The following is a 21,150-nucleotide window of genomic DNA, read 5'->3' on the forward strand; positions in this document are numbered from 1 at the left end:
CTTTGGAGCTGCGCTTCGGCGAGAAATGTTTAAAAGACTACAGCAGGCTCCAATTAAAATCTCGTCAACAGAAGCTCACCGAAACGCTTCAGGAGCTCGCTACGGATGTTGAAAGGCTGTCACATCACGCCTTTTCGGAGTGCCCGACAGAAACAAGGGAAATCCTGTCCCTGCAATATTTCATCGATGGCATCCGGGACCCTGAAATACAGAAAGCACTGCGAATGGCGGATGTTAAAGATCTGAAAAGCGCTTTAGTGTATGCCATGAAATTTGAGGCAGCCCAGCAAGCCACCCATCGAGACCGCCATCCAGTCAGAGCTGCTCAAGTCCAGGAGCCAGGGGATCAAGTCACTGCTCGTCTAGACGATTTAACTAGACAACTGAACGCCTTGAGACAGAATATTGGTGACAAGAAACCGACCGTAAAGTGCTGGAACTGCGGTGCTGAAGGACACATCCGACGAAACTGCAGAACACCCCAGGGCACGGATGCTAAGACTCCTAACAAACAGCAGAGAAACTAATTAGTGGCCATCTCGCGGGGCGGAGGTTGCCAGATCATGAAAAGCCCTAGTTTAAAGCGCTTCAGATTTCTGCAGTGAGAGGCGGCAGTAATGGACTTTTCATAATAGGACATATTAATGGAGTTCCCTGCAATATGACGATAGATACAGGAGCCAACGTTACCATCATCCGAAAAGATTTGGCTCAACAACTGGGAAGCAAACTTATGTGGACGCCGCCCTGCGTTACCCTACAGACTGTGTCCGGTGAGAAGATCAACATCGATGGAAAATAAATGCTAACATCACGTTTGGAAGTGCCGCTTACCATCACACGGCATATGTAGCAGAGATCACTGATTCTTGCATACTCGGATTGAACTTTCTAAGGAAATACAATTTTTCCTTGGACTTTAAAAATAACGAATTGCATTCTACATCTGAGGACATAGCGTTATTTGGAGTCAATGATGAAGTTAAATCTGTCCATAAAATCATAGCACAAGACAATATCACAATACCGGCAAGAACAGAAATTTTACTTCCTGGATCCATAGCCGAAAACAGAAATTTCCGCTACGGCATCATAGAATATCCCAATAACTGTAATAGCCCAAAAGGAGTACTAGTAGCCTCAACACTCGTCGACCTATCCAGAACGGTTATCCCGGTGAGAGTCGCCAATGTAACTGAGAAGGGGAGAATTATTAAGAAAGGTGAAGTGGTTGCAGCATGTACTCCAGTAACCAGCGTTGAAAGAAAGAGTAACATCCAAGAACCCGTGTCCTCAGAGAGCATTACATCGGAGTTATTGCAGAATGCGCAATTAAACGATAAAGAGAGGAATGCTGCCGATCGCGTCATTAAAGATCTTCAAGTTGTTTTCTCCCGCTCGTCTTTTGACGTGGGTCGAACTAGTTTGACACAACATAGAATAGATACCGGCGATCATCCCCCGATCAAGCAACATCCAAGACGTCTACCGTTTGCTAAACAGGAAGAGGTGCGAACACTGTTAAAAGATATGGAAGAAGGCGATGTCATCGAGCCTTCAGCGAGTCCATGGGCATCTCCCATCGTTCTCGTCAGAAAGAAAGACGGCTCAACAAGATTTTGCGTTGACTATCGCCGGTTGAATGAGGTTACGAAGAAAGACAGTTACCCTCTTCCTAGAATTGATGACATTCTAGACACTCTTTCTGGCAGCAAGTGGTTCTCAACACTTGATTTAAAGAGTGGGTATTGGCAGGTAGAAATACAGCCTGAAGACCGAGAAAAGATGGCATTTACTACGGGACAAGGGCTTTGGCAATTCAAGGTGATGCCGTTCGGACTGTGTAATGCGCCGGCAACATTCGAACGTTTTATGGAAACTGTTTTGAAAGGCCTTTCCTACGAAGCCTGCCTCATATACCTGGACGACATCATCATCGTCGGAAAGAGTTTTGAAGAACATTTAGAAAATCTTAGGAAGGTGCTTCAGAAACTGAAAGAAGCCAATCTGAAGCTGAGTCCCGCTAAATGCAAATTGTTCCGAAAGGAAGTGACTTACCTGGGACATGTCATCTCTGGAGAAGGTGTGCGCACGGATCCTGAAAAGGTATCAGCCGTTAAATCCTGGAAACGTCCCGAAAATGTCCATCAGCTGAGAAGCTTCCTAGGGCTTTGCACCCACTATAGGAAATTCGTGAAGGACTTTTCTTCCATCGCAAGACCCCTACACAAGCTGACAGAGAGTAACCAAAAGTTCTTGTGCACAAAAGAATGCGAGGATGCATTTAACAACTTAAAGGAGGCTTTAACATCTGCTCCAATCCTGACGTATGCTCAGCTTGACCGACCATTTATTCTCGACACCGACGCGAGTAATGAAAGTGTTGGTGCTGTTTTGTCCCAAGAAATAGACGGCCAAGAACGTGTAGTGGCATACTGGAGCAAGTGCCTGTCTAAACCGGAGAGGAATTATTGTGTCACCAGGAAAGAGTTGCTCGCCATAGTCAAAGCTGTAGAACAGTTCCATCACTATCTATACGGCAGAAAATTCCTGCTCCGCACCGATCATGCATCATTGACCTGGCTTTTAAATTTCAAGAATCCTGAGGGTCAAATAGCCAGGTGGATACAGAGACTCCAAGAATATGACATCACTATCCGTCATCGTAAGGGATCATCACACGGAAACGCCGACGCCCTATCTAGAAGACCTTGCCAAGAAAGCTGCCGATATTGTTCCAGGGTGGAAGCGAAATACGAGCTGCTGACTCCGGTCGCAAGACAAATTACAACATCAACATCGGCTGATCGAGAACCGTGGAGTGATGATGAAGTCAGGAAAGACCAGCTGGAAGACCGCGACATTAAACCCATAATTGATTTAATGGAGTCATCAAACAGAAAACCTACCTGGCAGGACATTTCTATCTGTAGTCCTACAACCAAACAATATTGGGCACTCTGGGATTCACTTCACATTCGAAACGGCGTCTTATACCGGAAATTCGAATCGGATGATGGGAAGACGTTCCGATGGTAACTTATACTTCCAAGATCCCGCATTCCTGATGTCCTTAAAGAGTTACATAGCACCCCTACTGGAGGTCACTTTGGAATAATGAAGACCTTGCAGAGAGTTCGTGAGCGCTTTTACTGGAATAATGCAAAGGATGACGTGCAAAAATGGTGCCGATCTTGCGATGCCTGTGCAGGTCGGAAAGGACCGAGGAGACGCAGCCGAGGCAAGCTGCAACGTTACAACGTAGGGGCGCCTTTTGAACGTATCGCCTTTGACATCCTGGGACCTCTGCCACGAACTGCTGATGGCAACAAATACATACTCGTTGTCATTGATTACTTCACCAAGTGGCCTGAAGTTTATCCTATTCCTGATCAAGAGGCTGTCACAGTAACTGAGGTAATGATAGAGCACTGGATTTCCAGGTTCGGAGTGCCTCTTCAGTTACATTCCGATCAGGGAAGGAATTTTGCCTCGGCAGTAATCAAAGAACTATGCAAACTACTCGGCATTGACAAAACTCAAACGACGCCATTGCATCCCCAGTCGGACGGCATGGTAGAGAGGTTCAATCGAACCATTCTTAATAACCTCTCATTAGTGGTTTCCAGAAACCAACAGGACTGGGACAAGAAATTACCACTCTTTTTACTGGCTTACCGCAGTGCTGTCCACGAGACTACCGGCTATTCTCCATCACAGATGCTCTTCGGTCGTGACCTTCGTCTGCCTTGTAATCTATTTTGGCCGCCCTCCGGATGCTCCTTCATCGTCTGAGGAATATATTCAAGATCTCCAGGCCCGGTTGGAAGTGATGCACAACTTTGCACGAGAGCGAGTCAACCTGGCGACGGAGAAGATGAAGACCCGCTACGACACAAGAGCTACTGAACATCAGTTCCACGAAGCAGACAAGGTGTGGTTGTGGAATCCGACTCGACGGAAAGGACTTTGTCCGAAATTACAGTCACCTTGGGATGGCCCGTATACAGTCCTAAAAAGGCTGAATGACGTCGTGGTTCGGATTCGTAAGTCTTCGAACTCTAAACCTAAAGTCGTTCATTACGACAGGTTAGCTCATTATTATGGCCATAGTACGTAATATAAATAATTGTAAATAGTATCAGACCATGGTCCTTTTTGTTTATAAATGTGTATTTGATTTGATTTGTATTTAGTATTTGATTTGTATTTAGTATTTGATTTGTATTTAGTATTTGTTTTGTATTTAGTATTTGATAGCATTTGATTTGTTTAAGTTAGTTATTGCATTTATTGTTTATATTGTTTGATATTGTAATGTAACGTTTATGCCTCAGTTGCATTTATGCCACAGTTGTAAGTTTAGCTTCCTGTCCAGGGATTGTACTGCCCGGGACGTGCAGTCCTTGGGAAGGGGGCAGTGTTACGAATTTGGTATTTAAAAAGCTAATGTTAGTTCAATTATAAATTAAATGGTTTTATTTCTCGCGCAGTGCAGCGCGTGACGAATATTAAAAGAAAGCTAAGCCGAAAAAATTAAAAATACAAGAGCGCGTGCATTAAATAAATAAATATCTCTTTTTGATTTCGAGAAAGTACTGGAAAATTCTAGCGCGTGATTTTAAAATCTTATAAAAGGAGGAAAACATCTCAGTTTGTAGTAGTTGCTTAGTTTGTTGTTGTTTAGAAAACTGCCGTTGTTGATTATAGCGAATTCGCGGATTAGCGTTCTTTAGCTGTTTTGAATTACGTTCTATTGTACATTTAAGTAGTTAAAAGATAACTACTGTGAGATATTGTGATACTGCATGATAATTTGAGAAAATTTAAGCATTTCTGTTGTGATAATAATAAATTTTTGTTCATTTTTCATCGGACTTGTGCATTCATTTCATAACGAACCCGTACGCACGCAACAATATATTTGATATAATAGCAAGTTCCTGTACAGGTTCAGAAACTACAAATGAGACTGTTTTACGTGCATCTGGTAATGCCTCTTCATCTATAAGAATATTTTTAGACAAGGCAATCTCACTGCACTTTAACCAAGAAAGACCATTCCACCACAATTGATGAGATAATAGTTCTGCAGGAAATAATCCACGTGAAGCATAATTAGCTGGATTTTCCTTTCCATCAACATGGCTCCAGTTCTCAGGTGGTAAGATGGATTGTATTTCAGAAACTCTATTGGATACGAATACTTGCCATTTTTTAGGATCTGACCTTAGCCATGACAACACGATTTGTGAATCACTCCAAGCTTGCACTAAATCAAAATTTATAACTAATGCAGCTTTTACAGACTGAATCAAGCGTGCCAATAACACTGCTGCACATAATTCCAGTCTTGGAATCGTAATAGATTTTAATGGTGCTACACGAGTTTTAGCTGTTACGAGTTTAACATTAATGTCAGAGTTATTGCAAGTTTTGATATAAATAACTGCTGCATAACCTCTTTCAGACGCATCACAAAATCCGTGAAGTTCACATCGAAAATAATCAGGTAGCAGAATTTTCCTAGGTATATTTATAGAATTCAAAAGTTTAACTTCTCTACATAGATTTCTCCAATTTCGACCAATCTCTTCTGTTACAGGATCATCCCATGATAACTGTAATTTCCACAATTGCTGAAGGATCATTTTAGCGAGAATTATAAAAGGAGCTATCCACCCCAATGGATCGAATAATTTTGCTACGAATGACAAAATAATTCTTTTAGTCGGAACACTTTGATACTCTATTACACCGACATTACATTTGAATTCATCATTGTCCGGATGCCATTCCAATCCCAGAACCTTCAATGGTTGTCTTCTATTACACGATGAATATTGTCACTATCTGTGTTTGTTAAGCCAGAGGTTTTTAACAACGACGGTTCACTTGTCGACCATTTGTGAAGCTCAAAGCCACCACTTTTTAGCAGATGTTGCAATTCGTCTATCAATGCAATACCTTCCGAACTCTTTTACACCAGTTAACATATCATCAACATAAAAATCTCTTAAAACTATATTCTTTGCCTTTGGAAAGTTCAATCCTTCATCAATCGCTAACTGACTCAAAACTTTGGTTGCAAGATATGGAGCAGCTGCAGTTCCATATGTAACTGTTTTCAAACGACAAACTTGTATTTGTTTATACGGGCTATCTCTCCATAATATTCTCTGAAAATCTCTATCTTTTTCATGAACCTTTATCTGTCTGTACATCATTTTAATATCAGCGGTTATTGCAATGTTATGAAGTCTAAATCTTAGTAAAATACAAATTAAGTCATCTTGTATTTTTGGGCCTATCATTAGTGTATCATTTAAAGAAACACCTGTCGTTGTTTTAGCGCTCGCATCGAAAACAACTCTCAATTTTGTTGTTAAGCTAGAGTCCTTCAACACGAAGTGATGTGGGATATAATAGTGTTTATTCTCTAATTCATAATCTGTGTCTGGCACTAATTCTACGTGTTCTAGTGAAAAGTACTCTTTCATAAACTGAATATACTGGTTGTAAATTTCTTTCATAGATAACAGCCTCTTCTCCAAGTATTGAAATCTTCTGTACGCCACTTCACGGGAGTCACCTAGAATATCTCTATTATGTTTGAATGGTAATGCAACTGAATAACGACCTGATGTGTCTCTAAAATGCGAGTTTTTAAAATGTTCTTCACAAAGTTTTTCTTCATTTGTTAAAGGTTGTACATTTGGAAACTTTTCTAACTCCCAGAAAGAATTTACTAACTCATCTGTGTTTGTATTCAAATGATTTACATATACTGGCTCAAAATTTGTAGATTCAAAATTTGTAGTACCCGAAATTATCCATCCCAACCTCGAATTTAGAGCAAATGGTAGATCAGGACCACGTTTGACAATTTCCCCCGTCATTAAATGCAGAAATACATTTACTCCAAATAAAATGTCAACTGGTTGTGACTTGTAAAATAATGGATCAACTAATTGTAAATCACTGAAGTTATCGAAGATGATTGATGGCAAAGATACATAGGGAATGTTATCTGTCACCTTGTCCAGTACAAACGCTGATGTTGATACACGAATATCACTTTTAAAATGAGAAGTGAATACTAAATCGACTTCCCCATTACTTATAGTATTAAATTCTCCTAGACATGATACAGAAATGGAATAATCTTTCACTCGTAATCCTAATTTCTTCACACAATCCCTTGAAATAAATGATCTCTGAGATCCAGTGTCACATAAACATCTACACTTCACAAATTGTTGCTTAGAATTTTGAACTTTTATTAAAGCAGTACACAATAAAATGTGACTGGTTTGATTACCTTTTGCATTCGAATCATAATGAGAGGCACAAACTGTGGCTGAAACGTCCTTAGGACTCGTTAATTCATCTCTTTTAATGATAGATTGCGTAGGCGGAGATATACTGTTTAACTGAGTTTTATTCTTTGAATTATTTACAATGTGCAAAATACTGTGATGCTTCTTAAAGCAATGTTGACATGTATTTAAACTCTTGCATTTTTTGAGCAAGTGCATATTAGATACACAATTAAAACAGTAACGATTAGATTTTACAAATTCTATCCTTTGCTGAACCGATAAATTTAGAAATTTCGAACATTTGGCTAAACTATGATCTTCTTTACAATAACCACAACCCAAAGTAGCAACCAGAACATTATTCTTATTTTGAAACACAGATTTAGGTACCTTATTACTTGTTGATTTGCTATTTTGAAGTGTTCTTGCATAGTTTTTTAGGAATTCAATTAAAGTCGTAAGTTTTGGAATCTCATTACATTTTAACTGACGTTCCCACCATAATTTTGTAGCAGGGTCTAATTTTTGCAAAATTAAATAAGTCATTAAAGTGTCACCAAAATTATCAATGGTTTGATTCAATACTTCTAAAGAACGAATTACTTCATTAATATTGTCAACTAAATTTAAAATAGCAAATGCTGATTCATTTTGAATAGTTGGTAAACTTAAAAAACGTTTAATATATGTAAAAATTTTTTCTCTCTTATTTGAATATCTTTCGTCTAACAGATTCCATGCTATTTCAAAATTACAATCCGAAATTTGAATGGTTTAAATAATGCGATATGCTTCACCTTTCAACGAAGCCTTCAAATACTGCAATTTTTGAGCATTAGATAAATTTGTATTATTTCTTACACAAGCACTGAAAAGATCTTTAAAAGCTATCCATTCTGTAATATTACCACCAAAAGTCGGTAAAGTTAACTTGGGTAATTTAATATTGTCAAGAACCTGTTCTGAAATTACACTATTAGAATTATTTTTACTATTTTGATTTTTTAATATTTTTTCACCTTTAAATTTCCACAAATAAATTTTATCTGTGTACTCCTGAACATTATCTATTTCGTTTTCTAATTCTTTAGTATCTGTAATTAAACTTTCGATTTCAGAATCAAGCTTCCTTAACTCAGTTTCCTTTTGTGTCAATAATTCGACACATTCCTCTAGTTCTATTAAATTAATTTCATCTGCAGTTAAAATAGTTTCAATTTTCTTTACATAATTAGTAACACTCCTGCGTAAGACCACTCTTTTTGTTTTAAAAGTTATAAGTTCACTCATAATTGATCAATTCAAAAACAGAAATTGTTCTTAAATCACTTAACACTATTATTAAAATGAAATCGAATTCTATGTTGTATTACAACATTGTTCTTAAAATTTAACAACAAATTAAACGAATTTTTGTTCAAAATCCACTTGCCTCACAAAGTGGATAATTTTCACCAACCATATGCATATTTGCGTTGTTAGAATACACTTAGAACAGTTACTATCTTCACTAGCTCTCCGGCTAGACTTTTGACCAACAATAAATGTTCTTAAACTTAATATGTTTCACAAACAATAATCAATCAACAAATGGACTGTATTCCTACACTTTTATTTTATTACACTTGTCAGCAATGCGAAATAATTGATACAAAATAAGCGAGCCATTCTACATAGCTGTCACAAACACAATTCTATCAATCAATTATCTTGTTGCCACACATAAAGTTCAAAACTAAAAGAAGAAAAACAAAAGGAATTTACGCTGTTTGCAACAATAAAATGAAGCAAACGATACTCACATAAACAGTGTTGTACTGGATTATCGCTCAATAAATAGCAAATATAGCTGAAAAAAAAAAAAAAGCAATTAGTCTGTGCACTTATTCAATTATGCAAAAGATCTCATTGGATCTCGGCCAGAGGAAAATCTCCGTTGCTAACATAATATTTTGCAAAGCATGAATCTTAAAATCTCAGGCGATTCGATCGAAGATAATAGAATAGTATTCATGCAGCGAAGAAGGTTCATGGATTATTACATGTTCGAATGCCCAAACTCAACTACATCTAAAGGCCAACCTCTTTTTCTGGTTCTTCATAAGCTAACATTCTTAACAGCCAACCATAAAATAGAAAAGTACTCGTAACATAGAATGCCGTAGCTGTTCAAAATTTACCATATATTGAGGTATTAAATCCATGTGTCTGGTTCATCACCTTTTTTCTTATTCTTAACGTGGCAAAAACATATCGAAAGACAGAACCTCTAGACTTATTTGAATATAGGTCTAGACCTGCCATATTAAGCGCATTTTAAACAGGAAGTAATCTGCGCTGGTAGTAATATCAGAGCTCATAATGTGGGATATAAAGTCATTTGTGAGATCACAGGACTTCATGGTCAATATAATCATAAAGACAGACATACTTGTCCCCGACATATGGCTATAGTTTTCTGTCCGATCCACACTCAAATAATAAAACCATTTTCATCATTATTCACTGCCTAAAACAGACCATTAGCGCAATACCACTTCCTAGATTTCTTAGGTATTCAAGCTACTCAGGATATTATCTCCATGCATACCTTTCCCATATTATGCCTGAGTACGGATGGGATGAAAGAAGCACTTTGATAACATATCAATGCATAGAAAAATTTTGAACAAACATCACACATGAGAAAAATATCGTCAGCTTATAGCGTAAATTTGCTGATAATCACATCTATACCAAATCAATCATTTAAGGGTCGATGTCTCTGCAATAACGTGTAATTTTATTGAATATTAATGAATTTCTTTACTATATAAATACTTTATAGTATAATACTTTATAATATTTATACAGCTTTATGATAAAGTTTAGATTTGATATTTTTCCTAACTAAAGGTTTGCTTTTATTCAATCAAGTATGTTCCCTTTACTAGAAGCAGAAGCATTGTACGGTGTATTTTAATTTTATAAGGAGTTTCTATTACGCTCGGCCATTTTTATTTGTACGTGCCTGTTGAGAATCGCCGGGTAGGTTAATTTAAGGGCCAACTACGTAAGGTATCTGTGTCTAGCCTCGGCTAAGCCTATTTAGTTTAGTATCAGATTAGTTTCTTACTTTATTATCTGTATTTAAAAGCCCAAGTGGAAGCTTTCCCATAAGTCCGAGAAGGGGCCATCTGTTATTATTTCTTTGAGTGAATAGAGCCCACCAGCGGGCGAGCGGTTAAGTCGCTGAACACTGGTAGTTCGGTCCGAGGTTCGAATCCCGCGAACGGGCTGGCTGCATGGGTGTTTTCGTGGTTTTCCCCATGTGTAACGTGTATACGAGCCAGTTTCCCTTAGAAAGTCTTCCACGAAGGCATCCTTCCCCTTAGGCAGATAGCCCTAGTGTGCTTTGCCATTATTAAATTAAATACATCTTGAGTGAATAAAAGGGTATTTTAACCCTTCTTACGTCTCTATAGTAACTATTGGAACTCAGCGATCATTTGCTATTTAGTTCCCTATGTTCCTCGACGCTATAGCTAGATGAAGCATTGAGGAATATTAGAACACATAAAGTCTGGGATCATTCTCTATATGAAATAAACAAGGCGAGTACGAACTTTATTTTGGACTCTTTATATTAGCAATGTAAAAAGAGTGACAAATAAAAGACAAAATTTGTACCTGAATTATAATTTTATTATCTATGCAGTCAATACATTCAGCACAACATGTTTAAACAACAATAATCTAATTTCTTTCCATTACTCCTACAAAAATGCAAACAGTGCAAAAAGCTTTACAAATATTCCATTATTAGTTCCAAACTTAAGGAATCAGTTATTGCTCTATGAATTCTATGTAAAATATCTACAGTATTCAGCAATAAAAATGAATATCTTTAAATTAATTCTACGAATCTGATATTGTTAAGTTCAGAAAATACTGAGAACTTATACTTGGAAAGAAAAAGGTGATTTAAAATTCAGTCAAAGGCTAAAGAAAGATTAGCTTCTTCTTTAATTATTTTTCAAACTGCACAAGATGTTAACTAAGATTTGATGGGGATAAAAACTGAGAACTAGATAAAGTTTTATGTTTGTACTTTGACTTCTGTAAATCTAATACACACAGAATAATGGATGATCAATCTGCTATTTATAATTACATATGTTTTACATCATGGTTAAAACATTTTCTACATGAATATGCTTTGAATACACAAAGACTTCACAGTACATTTTTTGAACTTTGAGGTCACAGCACATTTTACCAGTTCAAAAACAAATATATATAAATAATATATATATAATAACTGTCCTAAAACACATCAAAAGCAATAAGTAAAATAGTATGCAAAAGTATGTGTAAAATGTAATGGTCAAAAGTCTACAAAGTTTTGAGTCAATCCTAACCATCCACATATCTCAGATTCCTTTTATTAAAATAATATCTGCTTACAAACAAGTCCAAATGGAATCTTTTATTTTGATTTTATGCAATCAGTATCTACTGTTATGAATCTGAAAACTGAATGATGAGAAATGACACAGTTATATTTACAAATGAACCATCATACAGCAATTTTATTGCACAAAAAAGAATAACTGATTTTAGTTCTCGAATTCACTAACGAGATTTAATACCTTCTAGTTCTTAAAGAAAAATATTATATATATATATAACATTCCAAGAGATTTCAGGAATCTATGAAACATAATGGAAGTGTTCAAAGAATATTCAAAAGATTGAGTTTTGTGAAAAAAAAACCAAAAATATCAATATGCTAAGAGGTGTTTAGCATTAAAAGGAATGTCTGTAGTAGGTGTAACAATAATAAGGCTGTTTCTTTCAAATCTCAGATTTTTATGAAGCAGTTCTAAAAGTCTGTACATGCACTGTATATATAAATAAGGCATTTTATTAACTGATTAGATGCTGTTATTTTTACTGATATAGAATAATTTTGCACAAATTTAAAATGCATGAAACTGTTCGTTTAAAAAAAAAACGCCCAACTCAACTTTGAAATTTACGTAGACTTCTTAAGCTCCCTGCCTAGCTACAACATAGAAGCACTAAACCAGATGATACTGAAGGTAGTTCAATACATATTTAGAATGAGCTAATACGACGACAAAGGTTGATGAGACTTCCATTTTTGGAAGACAAACTGATTTCAGAGGAAAATAAAATAAAATAAATTTTTTTTAAAAAAAAGAGACAAACAGAGAGAAAAACTAGGATACTTTATGTTAACTACAATTTTCGCTATCAGTGAAACTGTTTATAGATAAAAACGGAATTAAGGTAGTAGGTAACCAATATTTATATGTTTGCTATGAAACAGCATGACGAGCAAATTATTACTAATTTAACACCACCTGGAGGCTTAAATTAACAATTTTTTTATATCTTTCTATTTTATTACCATATTCTTGACTTCTAAATACATTTATATATATATATATATATATATGTATGTATTCTACATTAAAAAAACAATAATGATAAATAAATTTTATTATATATGGATTCTATATTTAAAAAAGTTAGCATACATAATATGCCAGTGTTTAGAAAAGCAATGATATCCCAAAAGCACAAGATTATTATTTATTACCTTTATTACAAAAAAATTTCTGCTCAGTTGCAAATTCTTCTATAATAATCATTTAGTTATAATTGAATTTATTACTATCCAAATGGTTTAGTTATTTATTTTATGAAGCAGAAATATTTCTTTAAAAATGTTACAAAAATTTCACCGAAGGAACCTTCAAAATAAATTTTTTAATACAAAATTCAGTAAGATATTACTTAATTTATTATTTATATAACAATTTCATTTTTATAAAACAACATAAAAACACTATTATGTATGAAAACTGAAAATGGTTGTTCTTAGTGATCCAATCAATCAAAGAAGTATATATATAACAAGTACATAACATGTATAATTTATTATAATCTGTCATAGAAAATTCGACATTTAAAAGCATGTTCTTGATTGTTCAGTGACATTCATGAATATTTTTCACAAGTATAATAAAAATGCAAATTTATTTAAAATGAAATACATCTAAAACTATATTTAAAAAAGATATCAATTTACTATTATATTTGTAGAAAATTAAAAAAGAACATTTCATTTGAGAAGAAAAATTTTATATTCTATTTTAATGAACAGTTTACTGCATAATACAATTAAAAAAATTTTATTCATTGCACATCCATCCCAATTACACAAATAATTTTCAAATTTTACATTACATTTATCTCTTGCTCTTTGCATAGATAAAGATACATAAATATAACAATACAAGCTTCATACATATTTACACGCATAAAAAATGTCCATACATCAAATCCTGTACCTCTAGAGTAAATTTATGCATCAAATTATTTTATTATTCTCTTAATTTTTAATTTCAAATTTGCATTAGGGAGACAATGAAGGAAAAATAATAAATATGCATAAATAATACCTCAAATTCTTTATCAGGATTTATAATCTGTAGGAAAGCTGAAAATTATAAATTCTGAAACTGTCACTGTGAAAGACCACATGTATTAGAGTAGTATAACAAACTCATGCCTCTTACTGCATTGAAGCATCTTAATTTTATTGAAACTGGCATTTCAACAAAACTGAGCTGTATCCATGACTGATTCACTGAATTTCAACCATATTTTTTTTTATCAGAATGATGACCATGTCATGAAGTTTCAGAAAAAGGAATTATGAAAACATTCCATATACTAGAATAAATTTGTATAAAATGAAGAAAAAAATACTTGAAGTAATCATGCATGATGATTTAGAAATTGGTTACGAAAAGATACCTGTTGGCAAATAATCAATTTCAGATATAACCCTAATATTAAAGAAGAGTGAAACATCAAGTAGTCAAAGAGGACTTTTGAGACACTTTTGAGACACAATGAGGTATTATAAGGTATTTCTCCCGCCTTCCTAGCGTGCTCTCATGGTGCAGTGGTTCTGCAAGCAGGGCCAGTATTTCAGAGGTCCGTAGTTCAATTCCCTCCAAAGGCATTTGCTATTTTTCATCTTTCCTGCTTCCAAAATACCTAATGTCTCTACAGTATTAACGGCATTTGAAAATTTTTTTCAAGCACAATCCAGATATAAAGTTCCAAAAATTTTATATTATTATTGGAAAAAAAAATCTTCAACTCTTTATATGTAATGGAAAAATCACTAAATAAGAGACATTTCAACTTTACTTCTTTGCTTGAATTCTAAAGTATGCATCCTTCAAACACTGCAAACAGAATTTTTTTTGAAATATATTATTCAATTTAATATGTAATCAGTGATAGCAAACTGATGTCCCATATATGACTCATGAGGTTCCCCCCCCTTCCCCAAGCTTTACATCAAAGTTATTATTATTGACCAAATTTTCAAAATTTTTGTAAATTTTCACATATCTATAAAGATTATTTAAGATGAATACAACAAGAATCTTGATATAATCAGCTATTTCAGGACATATTTCCAAAATATACTTCCTGCAATCCACAGCACAAAGATGGTACTTTAAATTGGCTCTTGAGGGTAAAGAAGTTGCCCATCATAGATCATAAACACGGCACAGATTTAAAGATCTATGTTACATGCAATGTGACTATCAGAATACATGTACATGTCACATCCATCATTGCCTGCAAGATCTTCAGCTTTTAAGTGAGTTTTATCAATAGTGATCTTGATAAAGGATGCTTGGATGTATCAAAAAAACCCATATATTTCATATTACATGCAATGATTTAAATATTTCAGTATTCTATATTTGGTCAACTGCTTTCTTTAAAATTATATCAACATCAAATTTCCATAAGACTTAATAGATAAAAAATGAATGTGTTATCTTGAAATTTCAACAAATAAAATGGTTGACAGTAAACAATGCTTTTCTTCCTGACATTTATAAGAAGACATTCTGTAAGTGTTATAGAGTAGATTTTATAATTTTTCCAATTTCATTGCAGAAATTTCTGCATCTATATATGCAGAGTACAGTAATAGTAAATCTTAAATGACAGTTTGCTTTGTATGCATACATATCTCTTGAGTAATCATCTCCTGAGTTCTTACAATACAGATATCAAATCAAATACAGATGTCAAATGTTAGTTATAGACAGAATTCATTTCTGTATTTTTGCACACAGAAAGTTAGGCATAAAACAAAAATTTTATGATCTGTATATATGCTGAACTGTATATAGCTAAAATACGGGAAGGGGGGGGAAGAAAGAAAACACATATATCACTGTAACAAGTATGATGCAACATATCAAGTGAAAGTTAAAACCAAAGGAAATGGGGAAGGGGTGGAAACAAAGACATCTGCATACCAGTTAATCTTTTAGCATTTAAAGGAAAAAAAAAAAACAAATTTGATTTGATATCTGTATTGTAAGAACTCAGGAGATGATGGAGGGAAACAAAGACATCTGCATACCAGTTGTGTGCTGTCAAAATATCATTTACTGAGCAGTAACCATCTAAAATATAAGCAGCACTAGAAATTGGAGTACTGCAATCAGAATTTGGACATCATTTTAATGTTTCTTAAAGTATCATCGTATGAATTTTTCGTCAGTTTAAAGGAGTTACTGATGTTGTACATAGTATACATTAGACTGTTTTTTTTTTTTTTTTTTTTTCTTTAAATGCTAAAAGATATTCAAATCTTATCAGCTCTGAACTGAAAAATGTTTTACTATAATATCTACAATCCATATGAATGGATAAACTGCAAGAAATATTTTGTGTAATACAAAATTATGGGTCTGAAATCTACTCTGCCATATTCCATTCACATAGAACAGATATCATTTATGTCGGTGTGAAAATGTATCTTACACTGCAGACAATGATAACATCTGTTTGGTGCCAAATATCTTTTTTCCTAACATCCCCTCCCCCTCAAAGGAAAAAAAGTTTGGATTACTTTAAAAATATGAAACATGTAGCACACTTGTAAAAATTTGAGATATATTCATTACTGCTGCTCAATGAATAATGAGAAGTTAAATTATAAAAATGTGCACCAAGAACAAGTACTAAAGTTACAAAATTTTTGTATAGTAGTTCATTCTACAATTGGATAACAGTGTTGAAGAGACTGGTTTTTCAAGGTTTATACCAATTTGTAATGAAAATACAAATGAGGATAAACCTTGTTCAGCTTCCCTCAGAAAAGTTCTCCATGAAGGCATTATTTCCTTTAGATACATAAGCATTCAGTCTTTTGGCATAATAACTAACCAACCTTACATTTTAAGGAATAAAAATGGAATGTCAAATCAATTTTATATTATTAGGAATTGGATTTTATAACATAATGGAATATAAAACTTGGCCTTAACATCAAAACTGCAGCATGATAGTAATCAATATTGATTACACTAGACAGAAATCACCAAAAAGTAATTTATATATATACATCAGTTTTATAATTTTGTGATCGAAATAAAATGACAAAAGTGATTTCCCTACTTAATGTGAAAATGGAGTCTTTTAAATATATTTTATGCATAAAAGCCCATCGAAAATCTAAATATATTATTAAATTATCTTCTTTAAAGAAACAAACATAGTATTTAATATTTTCTTGCACAAATAAAAGGATTTTCATAACATTCTGAAGTTTCTTAAAAGGATGTTTTTCATTCCAAAAATTATATAGCAAAAAATAAGCAACAGAAGTCAATGTTTGGAAAAAAATATAAATACAAATGTAAAGAAATAATCAGAGATATAGAAGATTAGTAACTTTCAAAAAGATGTATGAAATCCTCAGAATACTACAAAATATCAACAATACAAATAGGTTATGGTTTTAGACTTTGGCATTTATCTATATATGTAAAGATTTTTAATGCATCATAAAAAGAGAGAATACTATTTTCCTCATTTATTGAAACTATGGAATATGTAAACTCTTTTTTAATTGATTTACAGTTCTGAAATGGTATGTTTTCTTACTTTAAAATCAGCAGAATAATGCTATTATACATGTGATGAGTTCAAATTTCTCAAACGAAAAGTGAAGATCTATTAGCGGATGTATAATATATATGTCTTCCCATACCATTTCTATTAAAAACAGTCATTTTTGAGCAGTATTTCTCATACACTACAATGGATTACTTTCAATCCTCATATAGGCACTGTCCTTTAAGTTACATATGCTAATAACAAATTTTTATGTCATTCTGCTACCAGATGGAAGCAGCAAGAGGAATGCAGTCACTACTCTCATCAGCAGGTATAGTACAGGCAGGTGGTAGAGAGTTCTGAAAGTAATAAATATTTCTTTAAATATTTTAGCATATGATTTCATTATAAGAATAATAAACAAAAGCAATTGTTTCTATTCTTTTATATAATTATAGATGAACCAGCAGCATTTCAGAAAATACAGCTACTTTAAGCAAGGTATTAAACCAATATTACGTTAAGAATGAACTTATTACTGGTCCAGCTTAAGCGAAGGCTAGCAGTTTATGATCCTATTTTCATCATTTTAGTTAAAACCAAGCTTAGATAAAAAGTAGTTTATATATATCAGTTTTATAATTTTGTAATCGAAATAAAATGACAAAAGTGATTTCACTAATGTAAAAATGGAGTCTTTTAAATATTTTTTATGTATAAAAGCCCATCGAAAATCTAAATATATTATTATCTTCTTTAAAGAAACAAACATAGTATTTAATATTAATTTATCATAATCTAAGAATAAATTAAACCTAAGAATTTTGGAATGCTGGATGGAAGTCTTTTCCAAGCTTCCCAAAGCTAACAATCTTCCTCAAAAGAAAATTGTTTTATTAAAGCCATCATCTCAGATTTTGAAACCACCATGGAAATTATTTCTTGCAATATACTATGCTACTTTGAATTGATGCTTCTTCTTCATGAACTCTACAGTCTGCTACAGGCCAAGGCTGACTGTCCACGTTTTCTCCACCTGATCTTATCCGGTGCCAAAGCTTCCCACTTATTCACCAGTATCAGTTCCAAATTCTTTTCCACACTAACCAGAAATCTAGTGCATGGTCTTATTTTTTGTCACTTACCTTCTATTTTTGAGAACATTATCGTTTCAGTAGGAAATGTATCGTCATATCCATAAATATGGCCTAGCCATCTAATATGAGATGCCTTTACAATTTTGACAATATCAGATTCATTATATTTCCTATAGATTTCATGATTATACAATATTCTCAACAGTTTATTTTGCCTCACTGGATAAAAAATCAAAAATAGATGGCTAAACATCTGTCGGCCATAAATATCCTATTTTCAATTTCAATTTTAATGTCATCACAGCCTGAAATCATTGTATCCAGATATTTAAATGGTTTAAGTCTCAAAATTATAATTGTTGATCTTTAAAAAGGGCAAGTGCATATTCTTATTTATCACCATCATAAATATTGTCTTATCCTCATTGATGGTAAGACCCAGCTTCCCTGCTGCATATTCAAGCGAGACAAATGCTCTACAACAGCCATTTAGATCATCTAATAAGACTGTAATACTTCTTTGGCGAAATGAAGCAACTCCAATGATGGAACACAGCAATAACTTTTATTTAACACTCAAAAAAATGGCGACATACAAACAAAAAGAGAAAACATATTCTAACATTTAAAAATAAATTACATTCTTCGTGCGAGAGTCGCACGAGGCACTCGAGTCTGGTTTCAAATATTGCCATTCACAAATACCTTAATGTTCATCTATTTAAATTATTTAAACTACAAGATTTTAATATTATTTAAATCTGTTACAACCTCTCCCCCAACAGAGAAACTTTTGCCGAAGGGAAAAGTTCTGTAAATTTCGAAAGTTTATAAGCTCGGCTTGCTCAGTTGCTTAAAGAGAAAAGATAACTTCTTCCATAAGTTTCCAAATTTTCAGGCCGAAAATTTTAAGTTTTAAACAAATATTTTTACACCACATTTAAATAGGAAGAAAATGGACAGTGTTCAAATTAGTCTTCTTTTTTTTTTTTTCTTGACGGCGCCTAGATCTCTTCCATGGTGGACCAGTTCCTCGGCTATAATTTACAGCAAAGCCTTTCCTCAGTTCATCTGTGCCTTTCGGATAATATTCATTTGTCATTTGCTTTCTTCCTCTATTAGCAGCGGCTTTGATATTAAATCAAAAGCCGAAAGATGATGATAAGGCTGCATTGCAAAATGATTCTCAATATTAATTTCTCTTTATCGTTTTTCAAATTTTCGTGAAAATCTTCCACGTTTAATTCTGGTGATTTAACTTCTTCAAAGATATCTCTGGATGCTTTATTTTCTTCTTTCATCGGTTCCAAGATCTTCTCTTCAGCTATTTTTCTTTTCCTTTGAACTCTAGTAGAGATGGCATTAACCTGGTGAGGATGATTATCAGGTTTCTTTCTTTGTTTATTCAACAGTGCAAAAGTTCGATTGCCTAATAAATACCTTCCTTTGTCGAGTTCATTTCTAATAATGGCAGCCTTAGTTATTACTCGCCCAAGATCGCAATTTAGTTCGATCTCAGCCAATGGTAAACAGGTTGGATTCAAATCTAATGGCTGTTGCACCCACACATTTTCACCTGTCAGCATTTTCGGTGTGATGTATTTGCGACAAACTATATCAATACTAGCACCTGAATCCCTTAATATAGGAATTTTATGACCATTTACGTATCCCATACTAGTATAAGGTAAAAGAAATTTATCCTCTGATTTTGCACTAATTCTGTTAAGATTAGCAGGAGATTCAGTACTATTCTTAAATTTTGGACATTGGGGCCTTAAATGTTGATAAGACCCACACTGATAGCATTGTGGCGTCTTTCGTTTTTCATATTTATCATCTGGACGTGGACTTCTAGGTCTATGAAACAAGCTTTGCGTATTAAATCCTGATGACATTTTGTTTTCAGTTTTATTTTTATTATCTGAACTCAATTTACCTTGAGTTAGTGTATTGTATCTTTCTTTCTGCCTATCCACTACAGGCTTTTTTTTAAAGTTTCCGCAAACGTTTTCATAGGCATCAAGTTTTTCAGCTAATTTTTTAGGTGAAATCATCTCTACCCACTCATCAAGAAAATGATCTCGAATTTCAGGAGGAACTCGACGCTTAATTTCGTCAATCACCATCAAATCTAGCAACTGATCAAAAGTCTTAAATCCTAGACCAGTCACCCATTCCTGCAATAATTTTCTATTTCATAATTGAAATCCACCCATGTGGATTCGGTACTCTTTTGATGTTTCATAAATTTCTGCCTAAACTTTTCCGGGCTTAGTTTAAACCGTCTTAACAATAAATTCTTCACGTGTTCATAGTCTTTAGCTTTATCGGAGGGTTCTCTAGCTATTAACTGGGTTACTTCGTAAGGAAGTAGTCCTAGTAAATGAGATACAAATTCTTCTTTATCAATTTTAGCCCATTCTGCTTGCCTTTCAAACAATAGCAAATATAGACTGATATCTCCTTTCTTGTCATCGAATTTCTGCATAAGGTGACGCAGCTCCGTTTTCAGCTGGATCTGTCCGGTATTTTGAGACTTTGTCTCTGCTTCAAGTCTTAATCTCTCTAATTCATACTGTTCGTTCCTTCTCGGCTCTTCTGCTTCTTCCTGTCTCCTACGTTCTTCTCTTTCCTCTCTCTCTTTTTCTATTTTCTCCCTCTCTTTCCGTTCTTCTCTTTCCCTTTCCTCTCTCTCTTTTTCTCTTTTCTCCCTCTCTTTCCATTCTTCTATTATTGTTTCTAAGACTCCTTTGACGAATACTTCATCATAA

General features: G+C 33.9%; 1 protein-coding gene across 3 annotated transcripts in view; it reads right to left on the minus strand.

Annotated features, from left to right (window-relative positions):
• Positions 1-10,984: 10,984 nt before the first annotated feature.
• The window catches only part of LOC118191684 (mitogen-activated protein kinase kinase kinase 13-like), a 95,716-nt gene continuing 85,550 nt past the window's right edge, over positions 10,985-21,150 (minus strand). For all 3 annotated transcript variants that reach the window (XM_035362520.2, XM_085819489.1, XM_085819488.1), the window contains exon 14: positions 10,985-17,638. In XM_035362520.2, the coding sequence (XP_035218411.1) occupies positions 17,561-17,638 (78 nt within the window). In that variant the 3' untranslated portion in view covers positions 10,985-17,560. The remainder of the gene's footprint in view (positions 17,639-21,150) is intronic.

This window comes from Stegodyphus dumicola, chromosome 6, assembly GCF_044657685.1.
Source record: "Stegodyphus dumicola isolate Sdum_Otavi_A_Nest chromosome 6, ASM4465768v1".
Classification (NCBI taxonomy): Eukaryota; Metazoa; Arthropoda; class Arachnida; order Araneae; family Eresidae; genus Stegodyphus; species Stegodyphus dumicola.